Source organism: Eupeodes corollae, chromosome 2 (genome assembly GCF_945859685.1).
Source record: "Eupeodes corollae chromosome 2, idEupCoro1.1, whole genome shotgun sequence".
NCBI lineage: Eukaryota > Metazoa > Arthropoda > Insecta > Diptera > Syrphidae > Eupeodes > Eupeodes corollae.
Window position 1 is genome coordinate 157308809 of NC_079148.1, and position 20044 is coordinate 157328852.

At 32.0% G+C, this 20044-nt stretch overlaps 2 protein-coding genes across 2 annotated transcripts; one reads left to right on the forward strand and one right to left on the reverse strand.

Annotated features, from left to right (window-relative positions):
- Positions 1-11607: 11607 nt before the first annotated feature.
- On the forward strand, positions 11608-13476 carry LOC129946801 (uncharacterized). The gene has a single exon (XM_056057133.1). The coding sequence runs from the start codon at positions 11752-11754 to the stop codon at positions 12493-12495; it is 744 nt and encodes a 247-aa protein (XP_055913108.1). The 5' UTR covers positions 11608-11751; the 3' UTR covers positions 12496-13476.
- Positions 13477-17593: 4117 nt separating this feature from the next.
- LOC129945335 (vacuolar protein sorting-associated protein VTA1 homolog) lies at positions 17594-18915 on the reverse strand. Its single transcript, XM_056055009.1, has 3 exons — positions 18605-18915; positions 18386-18536; positions 17594-18332 (listed from the first exon to the last, which is right to left on the reverse strand). Exons 1-3 carry the CDS (start codon positions 18777-18779, stop codon positions 17750-17752), a joined length of 909 nt encoding a protein of 302 aa, XP_055910984.1. The 5' UTR covers positions 18780-18915; the 3' UTR covers positions 17594-17749.
- Positions 18916-20044: the final 1129 nt, after the last annotated feature.

Genomic DNA, 20044 nt, shown 5'->3' on the forward strand with positions numbered 1-20044 from the left:
AGCTATTTGAGTCGAAAGTAAATGTTTGCCAAGTTTTAGTATTGTTTTTTTTTTTAGAGTTTTATTTTTTGTAAAAAAACCGTCAATTCGATTTTTTTCAAAATTCTATCGAATGTTGAAAACAATATTTTCTATAAGATAAAATTAGTTTGAAGCCAATATTTTATAGATTTGAAAAGATATTTGAGTCGAAAATCAATTTTTACCAACTTTTGTTAAATTTTTTTTTAGGTATTTAATTTTTTGTACAAAAACTGTCAATTCGATTTTTTTCAAAATTTTACTTAATGTTAACAACAATATTTTTTGAAAGATAAAAGTAGTTAAAAGCCAATATCTACAATTTTTGAAAAGATATTTGAGACGAAAATCAATTTTTACCAACTTTTATAATTTTTTTTTAAGGTTTTTATTTTTTGTAAAAAAACTGTCAATTCGATTTTTCTCAAAATTTTACTGAATGTTAACAACAATATTTTTTGAAAAATAAAAGTAGTAAAAAGCCAATATCTACAATTTTTGAAAAGATATTTGAGTCGAAAATCAATTTTTACCAACTTTTATTAATTTTTTTTTTAGGTTTTTATTTTTTGTAAAAAAACTGTCAATTCGATTTTTCTCAAAATTTTATTGAATATTGAAAACAATATTTCTTATAAGATAAAATTAGTTTGAAGCCTAAATTTCGAGTTTTTGAAAAGATATTTGAATCCATATTCAATTTTTACCAAGTTTTGTTAATTTTTGTTCGGTTTTTAATTTTTTATAAAAAAAACTGTCAATTTGATTTTGTTCAAAATTTTACTGAATGTTAACAACAATATTTTTTGAAAGATAAAAGTAGTTAAAAGCCAATATCTACAATTTTTAAAAAGATATTTGCGTCGAAAATCAATTTTTACCAACTTTTATTAATTTTTTTTTAGGTTTTTATTTTTTGTAAAAAAAACTGTCAATTCGATTTTTCTCAAAATTTTATTGAATGTTGAAAACAATATTTCTTATAAGATAAAATAAGTTTGAAGCCTAAATTTTAAGTTTTTGAAAAGATATTTGAATCGATATTTAATTTTTACGAACTTTGAGTAATTTTTTTTTTTAGATTTTTAGTGTTTATAAAAAAACTGTCAATTCGATTTTTCGCAAAATTTTATCAGATTTTTAAAACATTATTCTCCGTTGCTCAAAATTGTTTTGGAGATGAAATCATATGTTAGTCGTTAAATTTAGGAGGTGACAAATTTTTTTTTTCAGTTTTTTTGATTTAGATAAAAAACCGTTAGATAGATTTTTTTCAAAAAATATATTTCTTTGAGATCACGTTACAGTCTATTATATAAAATTTAATTCAAGTCTCTAGCGTTTTTGGTTCGTAAGATATTAAGGGTTAACCAAAATTTTCACCTTTTTTTTAAACTGCTATGGTAAAAAAACCACCCACGCAATTTTCTTGAGAGCCCTTTCTGCATCTTTCCGCCTTATTATCTGTATAACAAAATTTATTTGAAGTCGATATCTCTTCTGGTTCTTGAGCTATGGACGACGAAAAAAACGTCGCGAACGTACGGACGTACGGACGTACAGACGTACGGACGTACGGACGTACGGACGTACGAACGTACGTACACACGCACGCACAGACATCTTTCTAAAAATCTTTTATTTCGACTCTAGGGACCTTGAAACGTCGAGAAATGTCAAAATTTTCAATTTGACAAATCGGACCCATTACAATAACTTCCTATGGGAAGTTAATAAGTTCCTTCTTTTGTTTAATAAGTGTTCATTCAAAATATTATAATTATTATGAATATTTGCTAGTGGTTGTCGATGGCTTTCCAAACACTTATATAATTTAACAAATAAACATTTTTGTTACTGTTCATGTATCTTAAGATTTCCATTACTAATGAATGTATGTATGTACATTTTTTTAATATTCACAATGCTTTGCCACTAGTTCAAAATAAATAAAGTGCACGACTGGGTCGCATGAACTTGCTCCTGTATCCAAGGACACTGTTTTCAAATTACTTATTTTTTTAAAATTGTTAAATATACCTTTAAAATAAGTTTGTCTTCAAAAATTTTAATGTCATTTAAGTAATCAAAAAACTTGATTTATTTAATGTTTTTGTTCGAATTTCATTAGAGTGGTTTATTTTATTAATTTTGTATGCAAACAATTTTTGCATCTTTTCGTAAAAATATTTTTGGTATATTGTTTTAAGAACTTATTAATTATTATCGTTTAAATATTGCTTAATAACATTCTTTTCTAGGCTTATAACTAAATATAATTCAAATTCATTAAATGATTTCATGCATCTTGAAATTGGTTCATTTAAACCATAATTAAATCTATGATATGGTGTATAAATCAATTGTCTTCATTTAATATATCTTTGAGGAAGATACAAATTTAACAGATGAAGTATATCAGAGCATTTCATTAACAAATATTACACAATTAACAATTCGCCGATTTTTCAAAGAGTTCAGACCAATTTAAACACATCTTGTAGAATAACAAGGCATTGAATCTAGATTCTATTTAAGTTGTCGAACTCCAAATTTTGTAAAAGACTTTTGAACTTTCTCAATACGATTTTTTGAAACTGTATAATGAGCATCCCATACAACTGAAGCATATTCCAAATGAGGACGTACAAGAGACATATAGACGGATTTCATTGCAAATAGATTCGAAAATTCGCCACAATTTCTTCTAAGAAAGCCCAACATTGAATTCGCTTTAGCAATAACATAATCCATATGCCCAGATAAATTTAATTTGTCATTGAATATTACACCGAAGTCCTTAATCTCTGAAACTTTACATAAGACGACGTTTGACATACAACTACATTTATTGATGTTAAGCGAAAGATGATTACTTTTACACCAATCGTTTATAGTATCAATATCATTTTGTATTTATACACAATCATTTTAAAATCATCCGCAAATATTTGACCATTTGTAAAATTCAAGTATAATGGTAATTCATTTATGAAAATCAAAAACAACAATGGACCAAGATGGCTTCCTTGTGGAACACCAGATGGTACATATATTGTTTTTGTTGACAGCGAGTTCAGAATTTTCATAACTTGTTTTCTATTAACCAAATAGCTTGAAAAGCACTTTAGAAAAGTTGAATGAAAACCGAATCTATTGAGTTTTTGAACAAGAAGTGGCATACAAATACTATCAAACGCTTTCCGAAAATCAGTTCAAATAACATCAACCTGAAAACAAGATTCCCATAGCCCTTTACAAAACATCAATTTGCAAACAAATATATTCAAGGTGTCTTTTAAAGGATGGTTTAGCTTTAATTAAGGACGAGGTCATCGTGTTTTGGAAACGTATTTATCCCCAATCATAAGTGTTTTCAAGTAACATTTGTTTTCATATAATTTCAAAATACACCTACTTTTAGTAAGTTTTTCAATCACCCTGTTCATATTTTTTTTTAATGTTTTTATCATTTTGAAATAGCCAAATGTTTTAAAAGTGTTGATTTACATTTCTATTTCGCTAAAAAATAAATGATTAATTAACTGGTTAAGGGACGCCCTGTATTTTAAAAAATTAAATGTTAAGGGTATTTTTTAGTTACATAAAAAGTCTTGCAGATTGTTGTCTATAGTTTGACAGTTGAGAATGCAAAACTATTATAATAATTCTGTTGGGTAATGTTTGAATGTATCATTTAAAATATATACGCTTAGTCCAAAATGTCTCCGTACAGCAGCCTAAATTTAGTGTTTTTTTTTTGTAATGTAAAAACCAAAGTGGTATCATTGAAAAAAATTAAGTTTCCACCTTCATCTTTTTACCGAATTTTTAAAAATTGTGATTGTAATTTTCAAAATTCTTGTTTTTGATATATTGTTATAGTAAATACTTATCTCAGAACCCACAAAAAGAAAGCTGCTGTCGGAGACTTTGTGGGCTGTGCGTACATATTATAGTATAAAATGCATTCCAACAACTTTTCTGAATAGAATTATTATTTTTAAGTTCTCTAGCACCTTTTTAAAACTTGATACATATTTAAGCAATACTTACAGTTATTTTGGTCCTTCATTAGATGGGCACAAGTGTTAAAACCACATTTTTTCTTTCAAATCTGGATAAGTTAGATTTTGAATCAATTGTATAACTTGTCATGTATCCAGTTTACGTAACTTACTTGTTATGCAAATTTATGAGACCAGAAAAAAACCCTGAATTGCTTAAATTTAAAAAAGTTAAGTGTTTTTTTAAGGGAATAAATGTTCTTAGTTTTTTTTTCATTTTAAAGTATTCATTCAACAAAAACAAAGCAATAAAAGAACTCTTAAAAAACATCACATTCTTTTTTTTAAATACTTTCATTTTGCATATTATTACCATTCTGTTCATTGATTCTAAAATGTGTGTAACCTCTAGAAATGCATTAATATGTTTAACATAAAAAAGAAGAATTTTATTGAATTCCCGGTAGTCACTTTTACTTTCCTTGCAAAATATAAAATCAGATCATTAAAATGGATCTAATCTATTTAGGAAACTAAATCTACCAACATTATTTGCATAAATCATAACAAGATTCAAAATATAAGAAAGACCTTAAAAAAAAATCATACAATAATGTTTTTGGGCATTTCAAGACGAAATTAAGAACGTCCTTGCGTGTTATTTAATCATAAAAAAGAAGGACATTTCATGACATAAGTACAAGTTTTAATATTTGATTTATTAGTTAATCAATGAGAAAAAATGCTGGAAGGTCAATTCAAACTTGTTCTGCACATCATTTATGATTTCCTTTGGTCTTCATGTTCAAAAGTACCTACACGAACGGCCTTCATGTATGCAAACAAAAATTGAATTAAAGGATTTATATCATAACTTTAAGCTTGCAATAAAGGTACCTATGTAAAACATACTCATGTGTAGGTACTTCTACCCTTTCCATAAATTTATTATCATAACAGCTTATCGTTTTTAAGCATTAACCTAAATTATTTGTTTGTTGTTTTTTCTTTGAAGTCGAATTTGTATACAGCTAGCCAAATTTAAAAGGTTATAACGCCTACGCCATGAAAGAAGCACTCGCATCTCTGTCCATTATGTTATGTTGAATAACTTATCGATTTACGAAAAAATGTAAATTTTTGTTAATGCCTAAATAGGAGAATTTGTTTCAAAACGGGTCCGCTCGACTCGGCTGGGCTGGCCCATCCTTCACTTGGATTTATTTTAATATTCAAGCCACAATTAGTACACAAAACATGCCTCTGGCAATATGATGGATACTCATGGAGTGAATAGGGATCATAATGGAGGTGGGTGCGATATAAATATATCGATTGGTTAAAGTATCACAAAAAAAGTGATTTGATTGGTTAATTGTTGCGATAATCTAACGCAACCAATAATTAATTGCTTTACAACAAGTTTAGCTTGAAGCAATTATCCAATTTAGGAAGCTCAAAGTTCCTGCGGAAGTTTTACTAAATTAAACATAAATATGCATAGAGATGAAGGGAAATGAAATGAATGGGATTTATCTTTTTGAGTATAGTTTTTGGTGGAATGTATGGAATTCGTTCCAAATATATAGGTCTTGGATTTTTCTGAAGGAAAATTTGTTTAGAGATGTGAGGTTTTAGAGTTGGACATACGAAATATTCAATGGAAGTTTTCAGTTTCTGCCTAAAGGAACCAGTTGTAGATATACCTATATTAGATTTCATTTTAAGATTTAAATTTGGTTAGGAAAATTAAATTAGTTATGTTTGGTACCAAAATGACGCCAAAAAGTTGTATATACAATATACATATATGTAGAATTTTTAGCTTTAAAAATTACAGTACCAAGAACTTTGGTTTTAGTTTGTTTTTATTTTTGTTCATCCGTATTTGCTTTGTATAACCATTTGTCAGTTTTGCTTTCAACGATCAAGTCTGATTGGCCGGTTATCATTGGAATCATTGGAATTTTTGACAGGTCGTTTATAGCGATCATTGAAAATGTCTATCATTGAAAAAAATTCTTGATTTGAATCACAGAAATCAGTGATTGGAATGAACAGTGTGAAATAAAAACATACAAAACCAACGACTTCTTTTACATTTGTATCCAATAGAATCACCTTTTTATTTTCGTATGGAAAATAGAAAAAAAATTAACTTTTTTTTTCTCAAACTAAATTCCTTGAGAGATTTTCAAAAGATCAGTTCATAAATTGCATTTTTAATCAAAAAGAAACTAGTCAAATGTATGTTCAAAAAATGTTCCGGATTGATTTCATTGATACATATAACTATCATTGGTTTTCGTCATTAAATCCAATTAATAGAATTTTGTTTGGACCGATGTTAAAGCTGTCATTAAAATTGTACATAGTAAATGAACAAAATGTTTCTGATTAAAATCAAGCATTTGAGTTTAGAAATCATCATTTGACAGGTGGTATATACTTACGTAGCTTTCATTACTAATTTATGTCATTAAAAAAAATGTCCTCATTGAAATCCACCGACAAATTTTTACTGACAAAAATCGGTCATTATAATTGTTTCACTTTTGAACATAAAAGTATCAGCTGTTCAGGAAAAAAAAATGTCCGTCTATAAAATAGAAACATACATTTTTAGAGAAAAACAAATGCGCAATTACACTTTTTCCGCAAAAAAATCTTTGTGTGATTTCCGAACGATCAGTATATAATTTTCATTTCTTCAAAGAAAAACCATCAAATATCGATTCAAACATTTTTCCGGATCGATTTCAATGATGATTTTTTCTGTCATTGAAAAAAATTTCCTGATTGAAATCCACCGAACAAATTTTACTGGCAGAAGTCTGTCATTGGAATTGTGTGAAATTGGAACACAAATGAGGTGAACGATTCGTTTCACTTTTTTCCGTCCGAAAAATAGAAAAATACATTTTTAGAAAAAAAAATGTCATTTCTAAGCAAAGGGAACACCGTCAAATATCTATTCAAACAATTTCACGGTTCGATTTCAATGATACCTATAACTGGCGCCTAAAATCGAGCATTTCTTGGTTGGAAATTGAGTTTAGAAATTATAATTTGAAGTAGAAACGGATGGACAGGAATATTAAGAAAATGGAACGCTTTCAGTTGAACAATTTTGTTCAAAATTATAATCTCAAGTGGCCAGTTATAGATATCATTGGTTTTCAGTATTGAAAACAAACATTAGAATTTTTTCGACAGGTCGTTTATAAGTAGCTTTCATTAAAAATGTCTGTCATTAAAATAAATGTCCTCATTGAAATCCACCGACAAATATTTACTGAAAGAAATATGTTATTGGAATTATGTGAAATTGGAACACAAATCACAAATTGGAATACGACTCGTTTCACTTTTTTACATAAAAGTATCAGCCGTTCAGCAAAATAAATTTCCGTCCGAAAAATAGAAAAGCTACACTTTTTTCCCTACAAAAATTCTTTTTGTGATTTCCGATCAATCAGTTTATAGTTTTCATTTTTAATTAAATTGAAACACCGTCAAATGTCGATTCAAACAATTTTCCCGATCAATTTCAATGATAACTATAACTGGCCCCTAAAAATATACTGTCCACTAAAAACTATTTTATTACTGAAAACTTTTAAATGAACTTTTAAAAAACCAAGTCCGTCAAGTTAGAACTACCACTTTAAGATTCTAAGAGACTTTTAATTGGATTATTAGTCGCGATCTGTCATGAAAGACAAAAAGTTGTTTTTAAAAATTAACCCCTGGTATTGCTAACTAGACAGTCAAATTAGAATTTCCACCTTTAAAAACGTTTAAAATAAACTGTAAACTTTATTTAAATATACCTGGATGGCACCTAAAATGCTTGATTTCTATCAGGAACATATTTTTCAATAATAGACATTTTCAAAGATAGATATAAATGATCATTTAAAAAAATGTAATTATTGGTTTTTATTTTTAAAAATCGAACATTTTCTTGTTGCATTTTCGCAATCATTTAAAGTCATCTCATGACATCGTTTCATAATATTGTGCTTTAGAATTGTGAATATGATTTTTTTTATTTAAATTGCTTAAATGCTTTTTAGTCAGCCAAGTGTTCCATTCTCGCAATAAAATAAAACAATAAAATGCAAAACAAATAAAATTCCAAGAACCAGTCTAACAAAAGAAATTTAATTGAAAACGAATCAAGAATTAATTTTTAAATCTTCAAAAAATATTATAAAAATGAATAATTGCTTTATAATACCATATAACAATGTAATTCCACCTCTCCAGAATCCACTGACATAAAACCAAAACTAACTGTAATTCGTAAAAACAACTCTTATACTTTTTTGTAAAAAGTTTTTGTTTTTGATTAGTAATAGGAATATAGCGATGCATTTAAATCGCCGCCATCTCCGTAATTTTAAATTCAGATATTAAGGGGCCTGTTATCTAAATCGAATAATATTTAAATATATTAAATACCAAAAGTATGCACTACATAAATAAATGGTTTAAAAGTATAATTATAAAATAAAACACATTCTTAAGCTAATCAACTATCCAAATCAATAAAAGCTGCCTTCAGTACACAAAACAATAAAAACAAAACAACCTTGATAGGTAACTTTTTGACTGTCTAGTTCACAAAACAAATTAACCTTTCAAATATAGAACCACCCCTTAAAAAATTCTTGTTTCCATCTGATTTTATTTTAAGCAAGTGTATTTTTGGTTTTTAATAAAATTCAACCAGAAATTCCACCACTTATTTACCAATTTTAATTTTTGTTTATTTCTTGTTAAAAGTTTTTAGCCAAAAAGAGTAACCTATGTACCATCTCCTCACGGCAAATCACAAATATACATAAACAACACATTTACCTACCTACCTAACCCTTTTTGTTAAATCTTTTAAAGTTGCTCTATATAATTAACATAATAAAAGGCTCTTTTGCTTAATTTGTTGCTTATTCATATTCACCTCTCTGTTCGTCAGTTAAATAAAAGAGTATGCTAATATTGTTCGTAATGTGGCTATAAGCAAAAACCAATTTACGTAGATACCTACTCTTATTTGCATTGTTACAAAATTAAAGTTATAAATTGAAAAAAATATATATAAAACAAACATACGTAACTTAATTAGAAATGTTTGTTTGTTTTTAAGCATCATAATAGAAAAGGATTTATTTAGTAACATTCATCTGACTTTTACAACCTATAAGTTTATTTTAATAGTTTTTTACATTAAAGTTAAAGTTCGTTTTCTTTACTTATGATTCAGATTAGGATGTCATTTATAGCTATCATTGGTTTTTATCATTGAAACCAATTATTGTATTTTTTGAATATTTAAATCTTTCAATTGTTTAAAATTTCTGCAATTAAAGCAAATGCCATGATTAAAATCCACCGCAAAAAGTTTTCGGACTCAAAACTGTCTTTGGAATTGTATTACATTGGTATTTCTTATCAAAACAAATACATTCAAATATTCACTCAAACTATTTTTCGGATTGATTTCAATGATAGCTATAACTGGCCCTATGAGCACAGGAGCACTTGTTGTGCCTAAATCACAAAATTATTACAAACAAAACTAAAGACAATTTTTGGATCTTCCAACATTGCTCGCATTCACAAAGCTAGTGGCTACGTAGTCAAAGGATTCTGATTGGCTAAATCTAACTACGACGCAGTGTAAAAATTTCGGCTACAAAGTTAGCGCACACTGGTTTTGACGTTTCACAATCAGCTGCTCGGTAAGAACACAAGAATTCAAAATGAAATGAATCTTTCGGTATTTAAATACAAATATAAATCAATCACATTATATCGTCTATTTGGTTTTATTGAATTTGAAAAGAAAAAAAAACATTTTTAAAGTTCTGAAAACACAAATGTTTCTTATTTTATATATTTGTATTTGTCATTAATATGACAGTTCCGGATTGACTAGCTTTGTAGTGCAATTTTTCATTCACAAAGCTAGTTGAATTTTGACTACGTAGTCACTAGCTTTGTGAATGCGCCCATTGATAGGCCTCACCTGACATTAGCTGTCAATATGCTTCGATTTGACAGTTTATATTTCTAACATTTCTGAGACTTTTTCACGTAGCAATCACTTTGAGAAATCGAGAGGTAAAAATTCTATTATTCAATTTTAGTTTCTTTGCTATTTATATCATTTCGTTGCATTAAAACATTTAAGAACGATCCGAAAGTTTTTACCGATTGAATATTTTTTTCTATTCAATCTTGAATTCTTGATACGCAACCCGAAACACGTTCACTCGGACATCTGGTGTTTCTACCACGAACTATTAATTGTAAAAGGTGTTTCGCCTTGATTAGGGGTCCAGTTATAGCTTTCATTGAAATCGATCCGGGAAATGTTTGAATTGATATTTGAAGATGTTTCAATTTCATTAGAAATTAAATAATATACTGATCGATCGGAAATCACATAAAAGAATTTTTTGATGAGAAAAGTGTACATAACTGCCCATTTTATTTGTCTAAAAATGTATTTTTTATTTTCCGGACCTAAATTCATTTTCCTGAGCAGCTGATACTTTTATGTTCAAAAGTGAAACGAATCGTTCCACTGATTTGTGTTCTAATTTCACACAATGCTAATGACAGATTTCTGTCAGTAAAAGTTTTTCGGTGGATTTCAATAAGGAAATTTTTTCAATGACAGATATTTTTAATGATAACTATAAACGACCTGTCAAGAAAATTTCAGTGTTTGTTTTCAAGGATGAAAACCAATGATAGCTAAAACTCACGCCTAACACATATGAGTTTATCATACAATGATGTCAATGTCAGTTTTGACATTTCTACCATGATATGTCGAAAATGTCAAAAAATACTCAGAATCAGCTCTCAAATGATTCTGTTAGATTTTGTGTTATTATTTTTTTCTTTTTGGTTTTTATGAGTTTCTTTATATTAATCTAGATTAACGTTAAATCTAGTTTAACACACAACTAAACCAAATCTACTGAAAATTTCCTGAATACTTTGACATCAACTAAATTAATCAATTCTGGAAAAAACCATCAAAAGTTTAAAATTAAAGTATTTCAAAATTAAAATGTTGTATTCTTTGGTTAACATATTTTTCTTTTTATTCAAGAACAGAGAATTTTTGAGAAATCAAGTCATGAACATTTTGTTCTCAAATTTTGACATCAAAAGTAATAATTTCTATGAGATATTTTGTTAATACACAAAATATACAAAGATGCAAAGATCTAAGAAATAAATATAAGCTGGCCAAATTTTGTACATGTTTTACATTTTTAAACTTGACAGCTTGATAGCTTTAATATTTATTAAAAAAAAAAAACTCAAAAACAAAGTTAAATAATCATTTTTGTGTAAATAAATAAAATAATCTGTATAACTGTGGATATTCCCAAAAATTCTTAAATAAAAACAATTTAAAACAAGTTTATCACCCACCCTAATAAAAGTGATACCAAACTTATTATCGCACGAAATGAACACCTCCGAAGATAAAAAATTCCATCTGTCATTGTGGCGTCATTTCACAAATTCCCACACACACCCAGAAAATTTTCTATAGCTCTGAACGGAATGTCACTGCTGCTGAGTCTGATTTGAGTGAGAGTGCTATTTAATTGTCAATTTTCGAGTTTCAAAGCCAAACAGAAAGAATCAAAACAACCACGACAATTCACGAAAATTATAAGCCTTTCGAAGGATGCAAAAAGGCCCACAACGTCTATCGACTACCGAAGAAGTTTACACATATTCCGAGAATCGCCGACCAGTCTCCATGAAGCGACGAACTTTAGCGGGCACCTGTGGAATTGGTGTCTTTGCAATCGCCCTAATTACAGTAGTTCTGGCTTTTGCCACACCCAGTTGGTTAGTCAGTGATTATCGCATCACAGGATCAAAATTGGAGCGCCTAGGACTATGGGTGCATTGTTTTCGGTCGCTGCCCGATGTTAATGACGACAGTCAGAGGAGATTTTTCGTGGGTTGTCGCTGGGTCTTTGATCCATTCACGAAAGGCTACAACGAGATTCGTGGATTCCTTTTGCCTAGCTTCGTTATTGTCACTCAGTTCTTCTACACTCTCTGTTTCATTGGAACTCTCATGACGGCAGTGATGGTGCTCATATTCGGACTTTGTGCGGGCCCCGATCAAAAGCATTTCATCCACCTCATCAAAGCCATTGGATTTTGTCTCCTAGCAGCTGGTTCCTCAGGTTGTATTGGAGTTCTGGTGTTTGCCATTTTCGGCAATCGCAATGGCTGGATGCCAGAACACGCAAACAACTGGTTTGGTTGGTCCTTTGTCGTTGGAATCATTGGAGCCGTCATGACCATCGTCGCTTCAATTTTGTTCCTTGTCGAGGCTAACGTACAGGAGAAGAAGAGGAAGCAATTCAAGGAATCCCAGACCAGGTTCGAATTAGTCCGCGGTGGAAACGCATAGGTAAGGTAACCTGACCACAGCAAGCCAACCTCATCAATCCATCGATCGACAATAATTTTTAGTATAAATAATGTTTTAATGTTCTATTTTAATTGAAGAAGTTTATGCAATGTCTGCAGATGCTAAATTGCCATTTTAATCCGTCCATATCGTATCACACCACCAATAATTATTATTGAAAGAAACAATCCATAGACTCTGTTGGTACTTATTTAAAGAAAAAAAAAAGACGACTTTATTAACTTATCTTTACACTTTTGTGTAAGTGAGACTGAACGAAAGCCAACTGCTCCTTTTGAGGCAAGTGCTGGACATCATTCGCTGCAACGCTCATAACTAATTACTCTCTCCGAATATCATCGAAAATCAATTAAGGATGCAACAGACTAACCACAGACTGATACGATTGAATTTTAATAAATGTGTACATTCCAACATTTTCCAATAACAACAAAATCAAACAACCAAATGTGCCTTAAAGTGAACCAAATTCTAAAGTTCTCAACAATTGCATAAACTTACTAAGTAGGTTTTCTTTTTTGTTTTAAATTTAAGTACAAAAGTTTTGTACCTTCACACGATACAAATATATAATTCGAATATTTAATTCTAAGTAAACATAAATGTGTACGAATATAAAGTAGACACGCAAGAGTAAACAAATTATTTTAATCGAGACTTTTATAATCTTTTGCATCGAGAAGAAAAAGAAAACTAAATTATTTTAATATTCTTAGCACAGTTTTATTTTTAAAAAAATGACAACCTTTCAATAACAAAGTTTATTGTAGTAAGAAACAAATCTACAACAAAAAAAAACAAACTCTACATTCCAACTTATTCAAATAAATTTTGTTATAGAAATTACTTTTATTTGTAATTTTTTCTATGAATCGTTATTCCGTCCACAAAATAATGTATTTACAAAAACACACAAAACGTCCATAATATTTTAAATAAAATTTACAATTTTCAAAAGAACGCATTTTTGTTTTTGTTTTTTGGCAGCTGCTTTAAAGAGCTCGGCATTCAATCCATCCGCTCCAGCGGCTTTATTGGACTTGAGCTTAGATATGCCAATCATAACTTAGACGAAAGTCGGGAGGACAGGATTTTTGGCGTTCGTCGTCTATGTTGAATGGATCCTCCTGCTTGACAGCGGAATTCGGTTCGTTGTCGCCGTTATACAGTCTGCAGAAGTGGTCCTTCCATTTCCTCAGCATTGACTGCGGTTCCGCTATGATGTTTCCACTTTCGTATTTGCAGCCTTCGGTTCTAGGTTTATGTTCCTGTGAATTTCGTTTCACCTGTTCATACAACTTCCGAACTTCATTCCTGCTTTTAAACCTCTCAACGTCTTCGACTGCACGCCCTCTCTTTTTCCTTCTGAGAAATCGGTGTTCCTCTCGCCTCTTCTGCTCATAGAGCTCATGTGCAGTTCTCGTCCTTTCATGCAACGTCGCTTTGCGTGCCAGGGGTTCCTTGTTGGTAGCTGCTTGAAACCCAGGACATCAGAGGCGGCTTCTCTGATTGCATCTTGGAAGTGTTGCCACTAGTATTCGATACATTGTGTTGGTGGCAGAGAACTTGGAGATAGGTTACTTGTAACTCGATCGAAAAAGGATTTGGGGATCTCTGGCGATTGTAGCCGTTCGACGTTGTAGCTTCTTCCAGCACCTCTCTGTTTTGCCTTGGGTTTGGAAACCCGAAGTGCTACCTTGTTAGCTCCTTGGAAAATTCGGATATCCATGATGCTGGAAGCGTGTCTGGCGTCGATCGCATTATGGTCAATGTGGTTGACGGTAGAATGATCTGAAGAAGTCCAAGTTCCTTTGTGGATGTTGAGGTGTGGAAAACGCGTACTGGCTACCATGACGTTTCGCCCCGCAGCAAAATCTATGAGCCTGAATCCGTTGTCGGAAGTGTTGTCGTGCAGGCTGTTCTTCCCGATTATTCCCTTCCTAGCTTGGCATTAAAATCGCCCAGGACTATTTTAATATCGTAGGTAGGGCACTGCTCATATGTTTTGTCTAGGAGCTCGAAGAACATATCTTTGGTGTTGCCGTCTTTCTCTTCTGTGAGGGCGTGCATTGCCGAATTTAGCCTTGGTGCGTGTGGTCATGAGGTGCTCATTGATACACCTATAGCTCAAGACTTCTTGTCTAAGTCTGGCTCTAATGACGAAGCCGCATCCAAATAAGCGCTGTTGGTTTTCGTGGTAGCAGTCACCATAGTAAATATCGCAGTTTTTCATCCTCTTTTTGACCTTCCCATCCTCGCTTTTTAGCACTTTAGGGCCTTCGCTAATTCTTCGGCCGCACGTGTTCTGTTAAGGGACCTAACATTCCACGTGCATAGCCGAATTTCGTTGTCCTTAATTCGTTTGCGTAGGTTGTCAACTGTAAATCCGTCCGTATCCGAGGCTTGTTGGTGCTTCGCAACTAGGAAGTTTTTACGTGGCCAGAAAGTTACCCCAACAGCACAACCCCCAGCCTGGAGGGCCAGATCATTAGTAAAAGTCCAAGGATGGGGAGCCGAATAAAACCACTCCTTATGAGCTGGGCTCCAAATAAGTCGAAGAAGCCCTATAAGGTGTTCACTAAGTAGTTCAACTTTACTGGAACTGTAGACGCCACCGTCTCGGGAATTCCTCCGCTGCCGTCTGGATAAGGAGAGGTGCCTTTGTGGAAACACCTCTCCCCCTCTCTCGTTTGTGGCTCCAACAACCTTTCACTGGGGTTGGAACCCAATCTCCAGTTGAGGAACTAGGCACCACGGGAAGTTGAGAATATGAGTTTATAGACAGAGGTGGGTTTGGAGAAAAACCTGTGGACGCTTGTGTCCTCTTGAATGCACATGTTTTTGCTTCAATAAGTCAGGGCTTGAGGATTGGTGTGTAATACTTATTACAACTAAGCAGGACTCAATTAACTGGCATCCTAACATATCTTAGTGGTGACCCATATCAACTCATTTGATTTATGTTGAGGGTGTTAAAACGGGTAAATAGAAGAGGACGCCTTTTACTTTCTCTACGAATGTCCGACTCTAACTAAAAGAAGAAAGACATATCGTTGGCTAAGGATGCAAACCTCGTATGTCCATTTTTGTAAATTGTTCAGGGCCAATTTTGTACGTTTAACAAATCTGATATTGTTTTTTATACCATTTTATTATTTTTTTCTATTCTTTAGACTGATTGTAGTAAAGTTTTGAGAATTTGGCTATTTACCATTCTCTAGGTACTTACATTATTTCGTCCTCAAAAAACGAAAGTTATTTAAGGATTTAAGATAAAAGAAAACCTTTTTTAGTAAATGTTAAGATTTGTAAAAGGATGAAATATGTTAATTAAAAGGAATTTTCCGGCATAAGTTAAAGAATTATAAGCAAATTACACATTGTAGTAGGTTTTTAGGTATGGAAATATTAGTCGAAAAAAAAGTTTATGATTGTTTTGATTCTTGCTTTTCTTGAGAAGGCTACAAGAAAGAAGGAAATTGTTATTCTTATTATAGGTACCAACAAAATACCTACCAACCTTTAATGTGACAGAGTCATAAAAAGAATGATAATCTTACTTGAGAGATTTCTTCAGCTCTTGAAGATGTTTGTATTTATCTTGGGATATTTTTGATTAAGTCCCATATAATTTTGGATTTGGAATCGTCAGAAAAATTCAATTTATATTCAATGGAACCTTCATCGTTGTACTTTAAAGCGTTGATCTGGTTCACTGCTGGATCTCTACTTTTTTCCCTGGTGTTATTGAAGTTTTAAATTTAATATATTCAAAATTCAAATAATTCAAACTGTAAGGAAAGGGGTGGACACGAGGTTTCTCACAGATGTCAACATAATTGCTGGGACGTTTATGTTTCGGTTACGCAGTTTTTTTCAACTGCTGAGTGCATTGAATCCACTTCCATCTGGTTGTGTCCTTTCACAAGTATTTTTTGAAATTATTTTACTAGTGTAAGGCAGTTAGATTGAGATAAGATGACATTTATATTTTGTGCAGGGCACCCGTCACTGTAAATAATAAAAATAAATTTTGGAATATTCATCATTCAGCTGTGTTTTTGTCTGCCACATAGATTCGAAGTACAACTTTGATGAACTTGATCTACAATAGTGAGATTGCATTTTTGGTAGGGCTAGTAGAAAATTTTTTAGGCAGTCCTTTTAAAGATTAAATTTTGTTTGGTGGTTCTTTGAATAGGGATTTACTGTTGGTAAAGATAAATCTGAAGAATCAATTGAGGTACTTTCAGTTTCCAAACTTTTTTTCTTCCAGTTAGTTACAGCCCATTCACCGATACCTAAAGCATTCAAGTACATCACCTTGCAAACGCGTTTTGTTTTTGTATTTAAGAGAATAATAAATTGAACTACTATTTCGTTTCCTGAATTGTTGGACCCGCCGTCTTTTAATTTCTTCAATTTTAGTTGTGCATTCAACGTAACCTTTTTTTTCATTCCAAGATTTCTTCCAAAACTCATTGAAAATGTTATTTCTTTCCCTATCATTAAACTTAGTACTAAATAGTGAAACTTTTCTTTTTGCATTCAAAGAAAATGTGCATACATCTAGCCTTGCACCCACCCCAAATACACAATACAAATACCTCAATACATACTAAATTGTTTATGTGGCGTAATTCTGAGTCTCAGAATTGTATAGCTTTATGCAAAAAATGAGAACGTAGATGTACGTTGTTTTCTTTTTTATGTTTTCTGCATTTACAACAACAATAATGACCTTTTTTAATCCAGACATAGATTTCAATGCCTATTTAATATATTTTCTGGATTTACGAGGTTTGCATCTTTAACCGACGATATGTAACTAGGAAAATACTTTTATTAGCACTTTTTTGCCACAGAAATTTTCCCAGAAGTGAGAATGGTTAAGGAAGACTCAGTAATTAATTTGTCTCACTTTAATATCGACCCTCGGGTCGGATTAGGTTGACACCAGTTGTTGGCCTATTGTGATACCACATCAATCTTGAGGATTTCTCTTAAGAAATTGTCCTAAAATTTTGAGCAAAAGCATGGTAGGTACAGAAAAGTTCAAGAAAATAAAAGTAATAAATTTCAAACTGAAGCAAATTTTAGTATTGCAGTGCTTGTTTATTTAATCAAAAGCTGCTAAAGGGTTAGTAATTTTACGCATTTTAGTAACATTTATGGTATGTAATTTAACTTAGAATTAGAGATTACTAATTTATCGACAATAAGGACATTTTTTTTAGAAGTCCTGACCTGTGGTCAGAAGACGAAGAGCATTTTGGAGATTTTCAATTGCAGATTTAACATCGTCATAGTTTAAGGCACTGCCAGCGTATTTGCAGTATTTCTGAGCTTTAAGCATTTGTTCGGGTGTAATATGAACGTTCGCGCTTGGTGTAGATTGCGTCTGATCAGGAACATAGGGAACAAATCCACCAGGTTTCTCCTCGTCCACCGGAGGACTGGGAAGTTTGCTGGGATTGGAGAGAACTTCTTCAGCTGTTGGTGGTGTTTGGGACGTGCTTGGGGTCGGCTCATCGGGCAATTTACTTTCCGATTGACTTTCTGTTGGAGACAAATCACCGCTGCCTGATGTTGGTGGTGCTGGCGGTGAATCCTCGCCACCAGCTTCGGCATTCTCGTCGCCGTCCTCACCCATGGGTCCTGGAATAGGGGTTTCGCCGTTTTTCAGGCAATTGTGAATGTATGCGGCCTTCCATTTTGCATATTTTCGATTGTGTTGGGCCTCCTCTGTCAGTTCGCCGAAGGCTTGCATTACATCGTACAGAACTCCACAAGTGTAGAAGGCTTTGACCACATTTCTGTGGGTGGGAATGTTAAATATGAGAAATAAAAACTCAACAATTCTACACACTTTCCAAAGTTAGATTCTCTGTCTTGTTTGTCGGCGTATAGAAACAGTTTTAGAGCATAGTTTTCCATATGAGCCTGGGCAGCTACTTCATTAGTTATAGCTTCATTTTCCGTGTTTTGTTTCTTTGTGGACTCTAACCAATCCATGAGAGCTAAGGACAGTGGTTTTTCTTATTATAAATGATCACACAAAATAGTGTTGGACACCCTGGTGACTTACCCAAAAGAAGCTTTGTCTCATCAGGCTTCTGTGTGGACGCCTTCAGTCCAACTTGAAGAGCATACAGCCGAGACCAATAGCTTACCACTATGTCCCTCCCATCGTGCTCCTGGGCGATTTTAAGAAAATGTTGAATTTGTTTTAAACTTGCTGGACAGGGTGGAAAGTCTGCCATTTTTTAATTGAAACTCAATTAAATGCAAAAATTATGAATAAGAATTTGTGGTTTTGTTTTCAATTGGGTTTCCCTTCAGATTCAGTGCAGATTTCAATTTCAGAAATGACGATTGTTGAGGCGATAAGAAAAGAAGAAGAAGAAACAAGAAAAATAAAAGGTGAATCATATGTTATAAAGTGTATTGGCACCACTTGCACAAATGGCTGTGTTCAACATTTTTAATTTGTCATATGCGTTTACACATAAAAGTGCTTTTTCTTTGCATTAATAAAGTGTAGTACCTACTTCTGAATTATTTCGTGAATCCATACAAATATGTTTTTTTCACCTGTGAAAGTGCTCGTGAAACCATAAAATGATAAAACATCATCAGCATCTTTTTTTCATTCGGTTTGTTTAATTTTCTGAACACTTTTATTTATTTTGCATCACGCGAGCCAATCTAATATTGTAGATGCTTTATATAAAAATATTTTCCTAATGATTACAGATTCACGATCGGGTGTAAATGGTCTTGCATCAGTGCATGTGCATATTTTTTGTGCATACAGATACTCTACACTGACGAAATATATGAATATGCACATGCTTTAGTAGCGCAAATTTACTTCGCGGAAACCCTAAAGTATACAAATGCACAAGCACTGTTTTGACAGCAATAAATCAGCTGATAATTAAATAAGCAACATGGCTGATCTAATTAAAATAAATAAAAGAGACAAAAACCGAATAAAAAGTGGTCAATTGACGAAATTAAAATAGTTTTAAACTATATTCACGAATCAATAATTTGTTTTTTTTTTTCAGTTTTCCTCGGCATATTAAAACCAAAATAAACTTTTGAATTTCACATAAAAATAACTATAAATCAGCTGTTCTCACAATTGTCAAAAATCGTTGCGAGAACACCTTGCTTTATTAATTGCTTTTCGGGCGTTCACTATGTTGTGCATATATTCACACTCAAATGCAATCCCCAGACTAAATGCACTAGATCGTGAATTCCCCTAATCTGATTAGTTGCTCACGAATGGAATATTCATTTTTATATTTCTAATTCTTTAGAAGTGTCAAAAAGTCACTCCGTCGTTCTTTTATTGACACCAAACATTTTCTTTTTTTGTAGTACCCGTGGCATGATGGTTAGTGCGTTGGACTGTAAGGCTAGGTGCCCACATTCAACTTTTTGTTTCGAAACTGTTTGGTTTCTAAACTGAGCACTATAGTCTTATATGAGAGTCCGCGCACATGCAGAAACCATT